Source organism: Glycine max, chromosome 13, assembly GCF_000004515.6.
Source record: "Glycine max cultivar Williams 82 chromosome 13, Glycine_max_v4.0, whole genome shotgun sequence".
In the NCBI taxonomy this organism is placed as follows: domain Eukaryota; kingdom Viridiplantae; phylum Streptophyta; class Magnoliopsida; order Fabales; family Fabaceae; genus Glycine; species Glycine max.
Window position 1 is genome coordinate 37,619,378 of NC_038249.2, and position 14,582 is coordinate 37,633,959.

At 26.8% G+C, this 14,582-nt stretch overlaps 1 protein-coding gene across 1 annotated transcript; it reads left to right on the forward strand.

The window, feature by feature from the left end:
- Positions 1–9,746: 9,746 nt before the first annotated feature.
- On the forward strand, positions 9,747–10,231 carry LOC100787786 (uncharacterized). The gene has a single exon (XM_003543214.5). The coding sequence runs from the start codon at positions 9,862–9,864 to the stop codon at positions 10,066–10,068; it is 207 nt and encodes a 68-aa protein (XP_003543262.1). The 5' UTR covers positions 9,747–9,861; the 3' UTR covers positions 10,069–10,231.
- The last annotated feature ends 4,351 nt before the right edge of the window (positions 10,232–14,582 follow it).

Consider the following 14,582-nt stretch of genomic DNA (forward strand, 5'->3'; position numbering starts at 1 on the left):
TAAAAAATATTTTTAGATAATTAAATAAAACCAGTTATCTTAAAGTTGACTTTTACTTATTATATTCAAACATGAAATTTATTTTGAAGAATTAATTATGCTCTTATTAGAAAACATTGTAAGTACTCTCTAGATTCTAATATAAGTAAAATTAACTAACTTTTAAGGTAATTAAGAAACTTAACTAAATTTGTTTAATTTTATATTAAAACTCCATATAAAGAATAAGAAAGATAGATTAAAAATAGAATCTCATATTATTATCTTCAAAAGAATAATATCATATTATTAAGAAAAATATTATCATTAAATAGAAAGAAAGCAGTTAAAATTTATTTATATTTGATTTTTTCTTCTTATAATTGATTCGAGAGAAAGTATCTACTTGGATGTAGAAGACTATTGAATTTGATTAATAGGTTTGTTTGTTTTTAGTCAAGTTTAATAGGTTTGTTATGACAACACAAAAGTAATAAATAAACTTTGTCATAAAGATCAGAAAGGATTAAATATCATAAAATTAAGAAGATTAACGGGCAGTTAATGGTATTATTATTGTTAAAGAAATGCTTATATACATAGTAATATAGGTTGTGGAACCTTAAGTAGTTCAGCCTGAGAGTCACACAGATCAAATAATGATAACAGTTGATTATAGAGATATTTTCTTTACTTTAGTACTTTCCCTCCATTAGTCCATTCCATTCCCATAGTTCCTCCACAAAATGAGGCCAAAACCTTAGAAAATTAACGAAAGCCCCTGGTTTCTGCCTTTATTCCCAAAAATACCACTGCCGTCGACGCAGCTCAATAAGGTGAGTTGGCCACCAACTACGCTTGACTTTTATTTCTCTATTTTTATGGGAAATAGGAATATAAATAAAATACTAGCTATTAGCTTTAATATAAAAAATAATGCTGTAATAATAAAATACTAGCTATTAGCTTTAATATAAAAAATAATGCTGTAATAATAAAATATTAGCGATGCGTTAGATACTTCTGTTATCTGTTCTTGCTCGATGATACTTTACATGTCAACGCGGTTCTTACTTTAATTAATCCAATTCTGATAAATGAATTTGTCCTCTTCTATTGGTCCAATTCCAATTATACTATTCACAGATTCTTCAATCATTTAACGAAATTTAAACTTAATTTAGTGATCCATTTAACTTACTTGTCAGGGAAATTGGATAAAATGCAGTAAAAAAATTATTTGAGTATTAAGAATCCACAAGAGTAAAGAAATGTACAAAAATGAATTTCCATCCAAATCAAAATATCATATAAAAATTCTGACATGATGACATGAAATGCACCTGTTCATGTAAACGTTCATGTCAAAGAAAACCCTAAAGACCACATGAGCTGGCAGAAGGATTGAATCTTTTAGTGATTTTATTTTATGTGCGAGACCCTGATTAAGTATTTAAAAATAACTTTAAATTTCGATTGATTTAAATTGAGTCAAATGAACTTAATTAAAAAATAAAGTTGTTCAAATACCTATTTTTTTTACAAGATTCAAATCTAATTCTTCTAAAGAAAAATCAAATTCAACACTTCTTTAACTAACAGAAAATTAATCTAATATAAGTGTTTGATGATTTTCCATATTTAATATAAAAATCATAAATCGTTAAATATTTTTAATATTATAGAAACAAATTTTTAAAATTTTTTTTTTCTCAAGAAATCATATGCATTACACTTTTAATTCATGCAAACAAGTTCTTACTGATGCATGGTTATGAGTAGCTATAAATAAATCTTTTTATGAGTTTCTTTTTTCTCTCTACAACTTCTTAGGCCAAGGGCAACTAATTTTATAAATTGTATTATAGATTTTCACATTTAAATAAATGAAATGATATTTTAAATACCCATACTGTTAACTTTGAAGTTTCATTCAAAATCTTTATTTCACATTAACACTCTAAAGTTGGAAAGCTCATAATAAGAATTCAAAATTAGTTCAAAGTTATAAAAAAAGAAGAGAAAAATGATGTTAAGAGATTTATTTCCATCAAAATGGACTAAGTTATAATTTATAATACTTAAAAATTAAATTTTATGAGAAAGAATCAAAGAAAGTAGCAAGAGAAGGGTAAGATAATATTGAAAGACTCATTCAAATATTCATGTTTTATTAAGTGTTAACAATGGATTTTTATATATCTTTTACTTTAACTCTTGAGGCAAATGCGAAATTTTATAATGCATAAACATAATGTTTTTGACACAAATTACAGAAAAATAAAGCATACTTTATCCCCTTTTTTTGTTCAGTTTAAGCAAAGCACCTTCTGGAAACTTAAAACTGGTGTGACGTTTAGCATTTATTTTTGCAGACTGCAATTTAGCATTTATTTTTGCCCATAAAAGTAAAAGTTAAATTGGTGGGGAAATCCTTGAGTCTGTTTAAGAAAGGGAAGCAAATGGGAGAAGAACGCGGCAATGAGCAAAAGCCAAAAGGGGAATGCGCGTGGATTGGCAATTTGGCACCCATAAACACTACCAAGCACTCACTCTGCCGCTCCTATTGACTCCAATGTTTCCAACCTAAACGGAACTTTCAAATTCTCCTGTCTTTAAGCATTTTCGGAATAATATATTACTGTGTCTCCGTCTCTAAATAAGTATCCAATATGGAAAAAAAAAATATCAACCATTTAGATGAATTTCAATACACCAATACATTAGTCATTAGCTCTACTTCTTTTATGAAAATGAGTGATTTGGTAAAAGTAAATACCAAAATAAGTGGTTTGGAAAAATATTTAGATGGCAATATAATTTTAGATGCAAATTTGTCCTGTAGGAGAGTTGTCATATTTAACTTAAATTCAATTCTCACATAATATATATTTAAAGAAGAACAAAAGAATTTTAAGTATAATTAAACATTAAAGATTAATCTTATGATGGACTAAAAAAAAACAAAATTTATGGATATCTTAGGATTACACCAAAGAATCAATACTCTAATTAGGATTGTTATACAAAATCAAAACATGCATCAGGATTAAAAACCATTTACAGAATATATTACTTGCTAACAAAAGTTTTGCATCGATGATAAAATTCATTGAAATATAAGTATGATTCGTTAAAAAAAGTATGATCCTTAATAAATGAATCAATATAAGTGTAATTAAATCAGCAATTACCATTCGATGAATTATTAGGACTACAATGGTCAGCCTGGTATGAGATTGAGCTTTTGTTGGATATATAGCCACTGGATGACGTTTTTCGGCCTAATTTTTGGGTCAGTGGCAAACATAGATTACAACTTCTTAAAATAACAATCAGTTACAAGGGCACATTGTTTCGAGGTATTATTGATTAGGTGTATTGAATGCGTTACACACTCACAATTGATGTTTCATTTAATTTAACTTTAAAATTTTAAGTCTGGTTTTAATTTACTCGATTGTTTGCACAAAGATGAAAATTTTGAATGTGCAAAAAAATATAATACGGTCTTAGGTACCTATGTGACATCTTAGGTAACAATTGATGATTATCGCATGTTATTAAGTGATCGTCATATATCTAAAAAATAATTTTTTAATTTAATTTATGAACTTAACAATTTATTATCATTTTAATCTCATAATTTAATTATTTACTAATATTTTAATTCTTAAACTTAATCTTTAGTGTTATTTTGATCCTTAAAGATACTTTTGAATTTTTAATCACATTACATATAAATTTAGTAAAGCCATCACCATATTTTCTTATTTCCATTTCATACCTAATATTTTTCACCTTCTTGTGGTTAACTCATCTTCACTAGTTTTAATGTACTGTATGTACATGAAACCTTTGATCATGTCATAGCATTTATGTAAATGACACGTGTCAATAATGAGCTATCATGATATCACTAAAAATGTTACACATAAACATCTATATTAAGGTTAGTAGAGATGAATTAAAAATATGATTAATTTATTACATTTTTTTATATTCTTATACTAAATTTAAAATTTTTATTTTTCAAAAATCAATTTGCTAGTGTTACACACTTTCAAGAGTCAAAATAGATATTTTTCATAAATTTTCTTGAAATTTATAACAAAAATTATAATGTATAAAAAATGATAAATATTATTAATCAATGTCTTTAAGATATTAGTTAAGAGACTAAAAAATAATTTTTTTTATTAAAATGCGTAAAATTATATTATCTATAATTTTTTTACACTCTTTTTTAATTGTTAAGATTAATATTTTTTTCTTTTAATTTCTTAACCATAGTTATGAAAAAATCTTGAATTTAATGCTTGTCGAGGATACCTGTAGCAGGAGATACGCTCCATAAATAAACTAACCTACATTAATGAGTACCCTTGTGATTGGTATTGGTTACATTTTAAAAAGAATAATTTTAAATCATTATATCCTACTATTAAATATTTTTATTAAGATGAGAGATGCACCAGTAGAGTTATTTTTTCATCCTCATTATTTATTTATTTATTATATCTAATAATTAAAATTAGTTACCTTTATAACTATTAAAATTTAATAAAATGAATAATGAAAATGACAAACAACTCTAAAAGAAAATGAATCTCTCCACTTTTATTAATTATTTTTTTACTCTCTCCAATATAGATTATAAAAAGAAGAAAAAATATATTTATTAAAAATAATTAAAAAAATTAAATGACAAAGAAATTTTGTTACTTATGTTCGAGACTAAAAAGAGTATTATGATAAATATGAAATATATTTTTATATTTTAATGACATTAAATACATTATTATTTTTTTATATAAATACTTTCTTCATAAGCTACGAGAAAGTTCTATAAAATGATACAACATCAGGAAAAGTATTCTCATATATATTGCACTCAATCTTATTTGAGATTTTTAAAATCGGAATAATAGTTTGACTGACAAAGACTATGATTCAATGTTTAATAATTTATTCATTGTTGAATTAGTAATAACTAAATAATATTATTTTTAATATAATATATTAAATAATACTAAATAAAAAATAAATTAATATTCATAAATTTATAATATTAAAAATTAAACTTTATAAATTATAAAAGCAAGGAAGAAAAAGAAAAAAAAAAGCTAGTGCTAAACAATAACATTTGACCGTTATGTTTGCTCTAACCAGAAAATACGAAACAGTTCTCCTTTGGGTAGTAGGATAATTAACACAACCCAAATACGATAAAAGAAGGCCTAAGTGATGCCAAATCCTCGGAGGCCCAAACAAACCCATCTAACTCAAAAGGAACAGAGCATTGTTAGACGCATATGACATGGGAGAAAAAAATATTTAAGTAAAAAAAAAAAAACAGATTGGGTATCTCCAGCTTGGTAACCAAGGGTCCTTCGCAACTAGGGCAATTACCTCCTTTTATTTCTTGCACTTTTTAACTTTTTGAAAAGACTAATTCAAAAATGTAAAATTTCATTTTAGAAGGGCTAATCTAAAAAGTAACAACTAACTAATTAGGTGCAAGAAGCAACTTTCTTTAAATTTGTTTTAGTTCTTACCGCCTAAAGACCAAATTGTAAAAACTAAAAATGTATATGTATGTGTGTGAGAGAAAACTAAGATGAGTTAAAAAGTGCATATATAGATATACTAGAATGAATAATTTTTAGATGTAAGAAATAAAACATAATAAACATAGGAGCCAAATAAGTTTTTATGTTTTTTTTATTGGCAAAAAAACTGATAAATTAATGAAGAAGGTATAAGCTATGCCCCAGACAAATACAAATTAGAGTTACAGGAAAGAAAGAAAACGGTTACATCATACAAGTTTTTTTATAAATGTCATTAAACAATTATTTTATATGCATAAGAAGTTTTTAGATTAATTGGAGTACATGTATATTTTGTTAATGTTAATTGTGTATATTTTTTTTATGAATGCAATTTATATTCTATATTAAGGATTTTGGCAAGATAAAATAATTTTTAAATCATGAATAGTACAAGAGAAATTAAACTAGTTAATATATAAAGGATAATTAAAATCAAAATTATTTCCAGTAAAAAATCACAATTATCCTGAAGTCGGCAATTTGCACAAATATAGAGATTTTGATTAATTATTGGTATAATTTAACCTTTCCGAAACTCAAAAAACATGTATGTATAGGCAGTATAACGCACATGTAGTTGCAATTTTCTTTGATATTTGAGATTTTTTTTTTCTCTTTATCAGTGACTATATACATTTGTTTTTCGTTAAACTGTCGATAGTTTTGTCTGTCTTAGATAATTAATATTATTGCTTTAAAATATTGGTGAAGACAGCAACACTCACATATTACGTCCTTTCAGTCACGAAAGAAAGAATTCTGACACGTGTTTCCTTCACACTTAAGAACATTTAAATTTCCCCCACCCCACATGTGTGGTCCTTTATTAACTTTTTTCTCACTGATTTAGTTATGCTAATGTACTTTGTTTGGTGAGTTTATGCTTATGTACCTTGCCACCAGTAGCATTTCGACAATAGGAGTCCTATGTAAGCATAAATAGTATAAAGTTATTCTGTATAAAAAACAATCAATATTACAAAGTGCACAAAATATTAATTGGTAGTTGGTTCAAAGTAATATATACTTTACTTTCTTTAAATAAGGTATGATATTTGAATTTTTCATATGGAACAAATTTCTGGAAGATGAACCAGTCTAGTGTATTAAAATATGAAATATGTTTTTATATTTGAATTATTGGATATATGTACTTTTAATTTTGATTAAATAAATAGATCAGGTGGAAAAATCTCCTCACTTGTTCGAGGGTGGGGTATGGGATATTATCTTCACATGATATAAAATCTTCTCTATTGCCAACTCCTGCTTTTAAGTTTATACAATTGTACCATTCATAGTTGAAATACCTGTATATTAGTCCAATCTGTTTAGGTCAAATGGGTACCTTTTCTTATTAAACTTTTACTGACCAACGGAACAATAAATTCAGTAACTGTTTGGATTAATATTCACTACAAAAAAGAGAGTATATTTTACTTATGATTTATTGTTTGGTTACTATTCATCAGTATATATTTTTTCTAATAAAAATTAAAATGTTACACTATACCATTAATGAATTACAATAACAATAAATTATACTAAAAAAATTACTCATTAGATAATACTTTTAACATAAATCCACAATGTCTAGGCTAATGGTTCAATCTCTATTAGATAAAGTTTTTTAAATAGGCAAATAGTTAATATTAAAGAAGCACAAGAAGTGCCAGAGTACATAATTTTGTTTAGATAGGTTGTGGCATCTGCATAAACCAAGGTTCCACTCTATTAGATAAAGTTTATTTCAATGAAGTCAAGACTATAAAAACTTGCTGCTTAAAGTCGAAATAGGCTTCTCATCAATTATAATAACTATTTGCTGAAGCTCCTTAATAATGATGTTGGATGAGAAATATACCATTAGAGATTAGAAGTTCCACACCAAGAAAATGACTCGAGGCCATAAAATCCTTGAGTTAAATTTTTTAAATCTTAAGCAAGAACATGTGAAAACTTTTTTTATATATAAAATTAAGTAAAACCATTTCTTGTGAGAAACAAATCATCAATGTACACAAGAACTAGAAAAAAAAAAGTAATATTGTCTTCCATAAAGATGAATGTAAATGTGTTAAACTTAGAATTGAAGAACCTGCGTAAGTCATATATAAGAAAAAAAAATTAAAAAATAGAGTATTAGGAATATTCTAACCTGTTTACAAAAGTTTTATAAGGTTACATCAAAAGGATAAATTTAGACAAACTGTGTGATTAATTCACCAATCATAAAAAGAGCGTTAAATTTAATTTACTTGTTTTGATCTTAAATCGTGTTCTCGATTTGACTATTATCAACTCCAAAACATTGTTAAGTAAAAAGGAATAAGGTATACCCTGAATTTCGTTATGTGTAATCTAATTAGACAATACTACAACGTGCCAAAAAGAGATAACAAAATAGGATGTAACTTTTTCCTTCTTAAAAAGAACTAAACTAGATACAATGAGCAAAAATATCATTAGACAAGCCCCTAGAAAAATAAGCCACTGCATTCCAAATCTAATTTTGTCACCGAGCAAGATATAATAACGTGAAGAGTTTCCTCCTCAAATGAAAAACAAAACACGTACACAAGACATGCTTTGCACTTGAGACAAAGCTCGTTTATTGCACAATAATTTAACTCTAGAGGCAACCTATCCAAAATAAATTACCAAAATAAAGCACTTGAGAGGTGTAAAACTCTCCAAAAAGTAAAGGAAAAAAATAGAAAGAGGCTAAAGCAAACTCTCCCTGATCAACAATCTTGATTTGTATAGAAAATTGTAAGTTAATTTAATTGGAAAGGATCAGAAGAATCCACCTTCTATACCCATTGGTCTGACGAGCTGAGGAACTTGTTTTTTTTTTTATTTAATGACAAAATAAATTTCATTAACATAATAAATGTCAAGACAACAAGCTGTAACCAAGACATATTTAAAGCAATTACATAAAGATATGATGTATGGTAATAACACCAACCATTTAATCCCCGATAGCATTACAGCAGCAGACCATTTATTGATCAAGGAAAAGGAACTTGGTTTATTACTGAAAATGAGAGATTGATGATGTGTAATCTCATGCAGGTTATTAAACTTTCGAGTTAACTCGTTAATTCTTACGATTTTACGAGTTCACTTGTATTCTGCGAGTTGATTTTTGAGTAAACTTTTTTTTAATAGACTCTGAATAAACTCTATAAACTCTCAGTAAACTCTGTAGACTCTCGAGTTTACCACCGAGTCAACGAGTTAGCTAAGTTAAAAAAATTAGACTAAAATGTAAGTCATTTTTTATTGTTTTCTATGTGTTTAACATTCAACATATATTCATTTAGCGTGCTATTCTCAAATAGGAAATTCTTAACTTTAATAATACCAAACTTAATAACATCAAACCCTCGATGAGAATGATCTACCACTACTATAACTTCTACATGTTATTGTCTACTAGTGATGTATTATTACTAGACTTGATTATTTAAATATTCTGAACTTTGTGATACTGCTTTGCTTTTATTATATTGCTGAAATGTTTAATTAATATGTTATTTATAGATATTTGGATATTATTTTTATATGAAGTAAACTCTTACGAGTCTGCGAGTTGAGTCTACGAGTCGAGTTTATGAAACTCTCACGAGTTTGCGTAAACTCTCGAGTTTGATAAACTTGATCTCATGGGTTAAAAAGGTTAAGACACTAATTGTTCAAATATCACAATGGGATGATTTACCCGCAATACCAAGAACTTATCCTTAATTAATGATAGGAAACAACCCAAAATTAATGCAAGGAGATTATTACTCGTACTAGACTTGGAATCCTAAAAGAACAATAATGCACTTTGAATGCTCGAATCATAAGTCATCATCTAGCAGCATCTTATAGTCAGAACAACTCTTCACTCTCACAACCGTGTAACTTCACGTGGCAAATGTTCACTTGATCACTATTCACCATGATTGAACCAAAAAGGCATCCATTACCATCAATACGTGAAAAACTTAAGACACGCGTCATGCATCCATCAACTCTCCCCCACACGTGTCGTTCATCCAACCGAAAGTAATTACGTACTCCAACCCAATCACTTCATATTTTTCCCTTACCCTTACTGAACAACGATTTTGATTAGACACTTTTTTTGGGATAGCCGTCAGCACAAGCAACCACTAAAGTTTTTTCTCATTTCTGTCCATTAGAAAAGGCAACTTTTCAAAACAAGACAACAAGTGAAAGTGTGAAACTATACAACGTTGGATCGAGCAGAGACATGGTTTGCTTCTGTTTTCTGGTGGATCAGAGGAGAAAGGTGCGGCGGAGCAAGCCGGCGGCGGGGACGTGCTCGCGGTACGGCTGCGGAGCCAGCGTGGCTGATATGATGATACAAACCAGATTTTGCTACGTTCCCTTTTACTCCAAATCGTGGAAAGCTATTATTTGCACTTTTTGTGGAGCCACTCTCAAATCTTACAGATGAGCACCATCATACTATATAGTTTCTAATTCTAATTTTCCTATGTTTCCTTCTCTACCCTCTTATTATTATGAGATTTTTCAATGTATCATAATATATATACGCACATTAAGATTCTAGTAAGCAGGGATTTACGTTTTTAATGTTTATATCGGTTTTATGTTCTTGTGCTGACTCGTGGATATATATACATGCTTATAATGTATATTTATCTCTTTCTTCTTTGCATTTTTTTTTAAATTCATTTTTAGGGTACTTTATATTGAGTTCTTCTCCTTTCAAAATATTGCATTCTTCTGTTGTATTTTCTCGTGTGTTCTGCTTGCTTCCTTTTTGTGATAAAGCCTGCTATAAGTTGGATGCTTGTTTAATTAATGTATCAAGCCGTACGAGAAATTTTTACGTGTTTCACGTATATATTTAAAAGCTTAAATATGATGTGTGTGTACTTTCAAATTTAGTACTTTTTAATTTTTAGTAGTTGAATTTTTCTTTATCTTTACCGTATTTATTGTCACCTATCTTGGTTCTGATGGCAGATCGAAATTCACTTAATTATATTTTAATTTTTTATAGCCTAACATGATTTATTAGATTAAAAATAAAATAACTATATTTTATAAATGTGATATATTTTTTAATGGCAAGTCATACTATAAGAACCAAAACATGCAGGAAGTAATGAAATTGTAGAAATAATTAAAAAAACTGATTTTTTTTTAGATTGAAAAAACACACTATGTTTATATGAATTTTCAGCATATTTAAACAAAAAGAAGAAAAAAAACTTAATTATTTTTCACTGTTTAGTGTTTATCGTTCAGTTTGTAGTAACGTGGGTTGATTCGAGTGGAAGGCATATGATTCTATCCGAAATTCATGTATATACAAAGAAATTATTAAGAGGATTAGCTTCTGGTTTAGCATTTGACCGACTTGCTAAATGAAAAAATTATTATTTCTCACTTTTAATAACATGTATAATGTGTCCATAAAAAAACATGTATAATGTTATAACTAAAATGACATATTTAATAATATTTTCTCAATTACTGAACACCTAATGCTTTTCCAAAATTTCAAATATATATCTGTTTTTCTAGAGTTTAATATATACGCAGCTTTGGTGTGAGTATTAAGATAATTATTATAAAAAATAATAAATTTATGTATTTGATAATTTATGATTGGATAAAAAAATATTATATTCTTGCTGTATATTTTTTTCCTCATTATATATATATGTGTGTATATATATATATATATATATATATATATATATATATATATATATATATATATATATTTTCTCGGAGGAGAATTTAAAGGAAATAATTTTTTTCCTTGTTAGAAAAGAAAATGTAAAAAGACGAAAAAAGAGAATTTATTGGATTGTCTATGTTTTGTTGTTGTCAGGAGCATGAAGGTACATAAATTTTCTCGCTATCATGCCACTTTTTTTTTGTTTTGATGAAACGCTATCATGTCACTTTCTTTCTCGATTGTTATTTAAATTCTGATATAAAAACTTTTATTGGTCCCATGTTTAGGGATGGATTGTTTTCGCGGACAATTAATTCTGCAGATGAGTTTTTATTGAGTTCACAGGCAGCAATCTACCTTTCCACTAATAAAATAATATAAATTAAGTATTCCAATTACAATGCTTTAATTTAAGAAATTAGTTTTTGACTCTGTTAAATATTTTGGACACTAAAAAAATAAGGGATTTTTTTCACTACGGTAAATAATATACAACTAATTTTCTGAATTAGTGTACTTGGGGAAAAAAATCTTATTTACACAAATGTTATAATTATTAATTAAATATATTTTGTTATGAAAACGCAAACAAACCGGCTAATTTCCTAATTTCTACTTGGTTGCACTAATTACTGGGCTTACTTAGGTAGAGAATTTGGGCTCACAATGGCCTTTTTCCATTCACGACTCGTGGGCTAAAACCAAATTGACATACACTTTCAACTCTTGAAAAAATGTTTGGTTTTGCCTCCAATGCTGTCTGTTTGTTTAGCTTCTTTAAAATGTTTAGTTTTTTTTTTTTACAGAATTTTTTTTTAAAAATTCAAAACTTTTTTCTTCAATATTGTTGGGGAAGATAGTATTTTATTTGTTTTATAAACTACCTTTCCGATTGAAATTAAAATCATTATATTCAAAAAATACAATTATTTAAAATGATTATGAAACAAAATGTCAATAGTATAATCATTTTTAAATAAAACAAATATTTTACATTATATTTTAATATTTTCTATAAACTATTTCCTTTTAATTTAAATTAGAAAATGACGAATTGAATCATCTGTGAAGGCATCAAGCACATGACGATAGCGAGATAGCGGTGATCCTTTTCAAAGCCTAGTAGCACGCTAACGCTAACCTTACCATTTTATCAATATTTTTTTTATAGCTTAAATACATTTTTGTTTTCTGTAATTTAATCTTTTTTTAATTTTAATTCTTATAAAATTTATTTATTTGATTTTTTTTCTTAAAATATTTTAGATAATATTTTGAATGATAAAAAATATTATTTAAAACACTTTAAAAAAATAATAATATAATTAACTCTTTTTCGAATGATATATAACATAATTTTAAAATAAAAAAATAAAAAAATAATTATATTTTATAAGAACTAAAATGATTTTTTTAGGATAAAAATTAAAAAAACGTTAAATTGCAGAACAAAAAATGTATTTTTTAAAATTATCATTTTATCAATATTGTGTTGCTGAAAAATGTCCCCATGGCATATATTAAACTAAACACATTATACTCATAAGTTATACATCGTTTGTATACATATTAAGGAGCCATAATCTTGTTTTACAGAGATGAATTTTGATCTTTTTCACAAAAAAATGATAAATTTGTATCTTTCTGTCTTCCTATTCTGTGTATTTTCTCCTGTTGAACTTGATTATGGTAAAATAAAAATTCATCGTGTTAGCAAAGACGAAGAGAAAAAAGGCACTAACAGTTGACAAGACCAGGAGCTATTGTTGCCTTCAAATTAGAAGGCAAAAAGGATTCTGAAGCCATAGAAAGAAAGAGAAACAATCAGCATCACTAACAGGAAGGCGTGGTGGTCACGTACACTTAAAACTTCTTCCACTTCCTTTCTCAAAATTAATTAATATTAACATTCAACAACAAAAAATTGTTTCGGCTTACTATTTTGAACCCACAATTTGGTTTGCACGACTTGGGATTCTTTTTCTTTTTATAACTTTTGTTGATTGTAAGATAAAAAAAATATTATTTAGTACATGTGAAAAATATTAACATATAAACAACATCAAGACTGTTAACAAAAGTGTCAATCATGTATAAATAAAACTTTTTAAGTTATATGTATTATCGTAAGCGAGTTAGTATTTGTATGTATAAGATAAATGTTTATATTTATTTGATTAAATATTATATTAAAGGAATATTTTCTAATATGTAAATTATATTAAAATTAAAATTTATGATAAAAAATATTTTTAATATATAAATTATGTTTTGGATTTATGATAAATAATTTAAATTATAAAGTAAGATTATTTAACTACTGTTTTTTATTTTAAAGATATATTATCAAAATTTTATTTAGAAATAAAAATAAAAATTGTGAAGGACACATCAGACATGTGTCCGAGAATCAATTCTAAAATCATAATTGTATTATCTTTAGAGTTTAATAGTTATGCAGGTAAAATTATTTTGTATTATTATTATCCTAAATTATTATATATAATTTTTTAGATAAATATTATAAAAATCAGTAAATTTATCATGTGATTAGATAATTTGTAAAATTATTTTATATTGATATTATGTGACTCTTATTCTTTTATCTTTATTAGTCACAAGTTAGAAAACTACCCAAAAATTGTAATTTAAATTAGTTGTTATCTACTATTCATTATCAAAGTAATAGTTATAAAACTAATGGTTATGAACTATCCATTATAAAATTAGTCATTATGAGTCATAAATGTGCAATCTTGTATCCTTCTCACATCTCATCAAACTGTGCAATCTTCTTCTCTCATTTACTTACGTTTCAATCATTCATATGGATCCACATGGATTTTGATACACTTTGAAAATAAACCATAGATGAAATACTAGAAAATAACATCCAAGAAGAAATCACGAGGCTCATACTAGAGTGACTATAACAAGTTGACAACTCTTAAAAAAGAATAAATGTTCATTCTTCAAGCGCATACTCATCGTCTTCGGACACAACATCACCATTGGCCCATCCCATAAGACAAAAAGGTAGCAAAAAGGAAAAGCAAAGGAAAAATGAGTTACAGCCTCAACCTCTTCTAGCAATGTTGATTTGTCTGGCATGGAAAATGCTATAAAAGAAAAAATAGTCAGACCCAATGGATTTGCACGACAGATTTGTGTCGTTCGCTGACGTGCCGTCTGGGGGCCTCCTTGGCGCTCCTCCTTTTTTTTTTTTTTTTTTTTTTTTTTTTTTTTTTTCTTTT

Coding starts and splice junctions, on each gene's coding strand:
- LOC100787786 (XM_003543214.5), top strand. CDS start 9,862: ATGGTTTGCTTCTGTTTTCTGGTGGATCAGAGGAGAAAGGTGCGGCGG.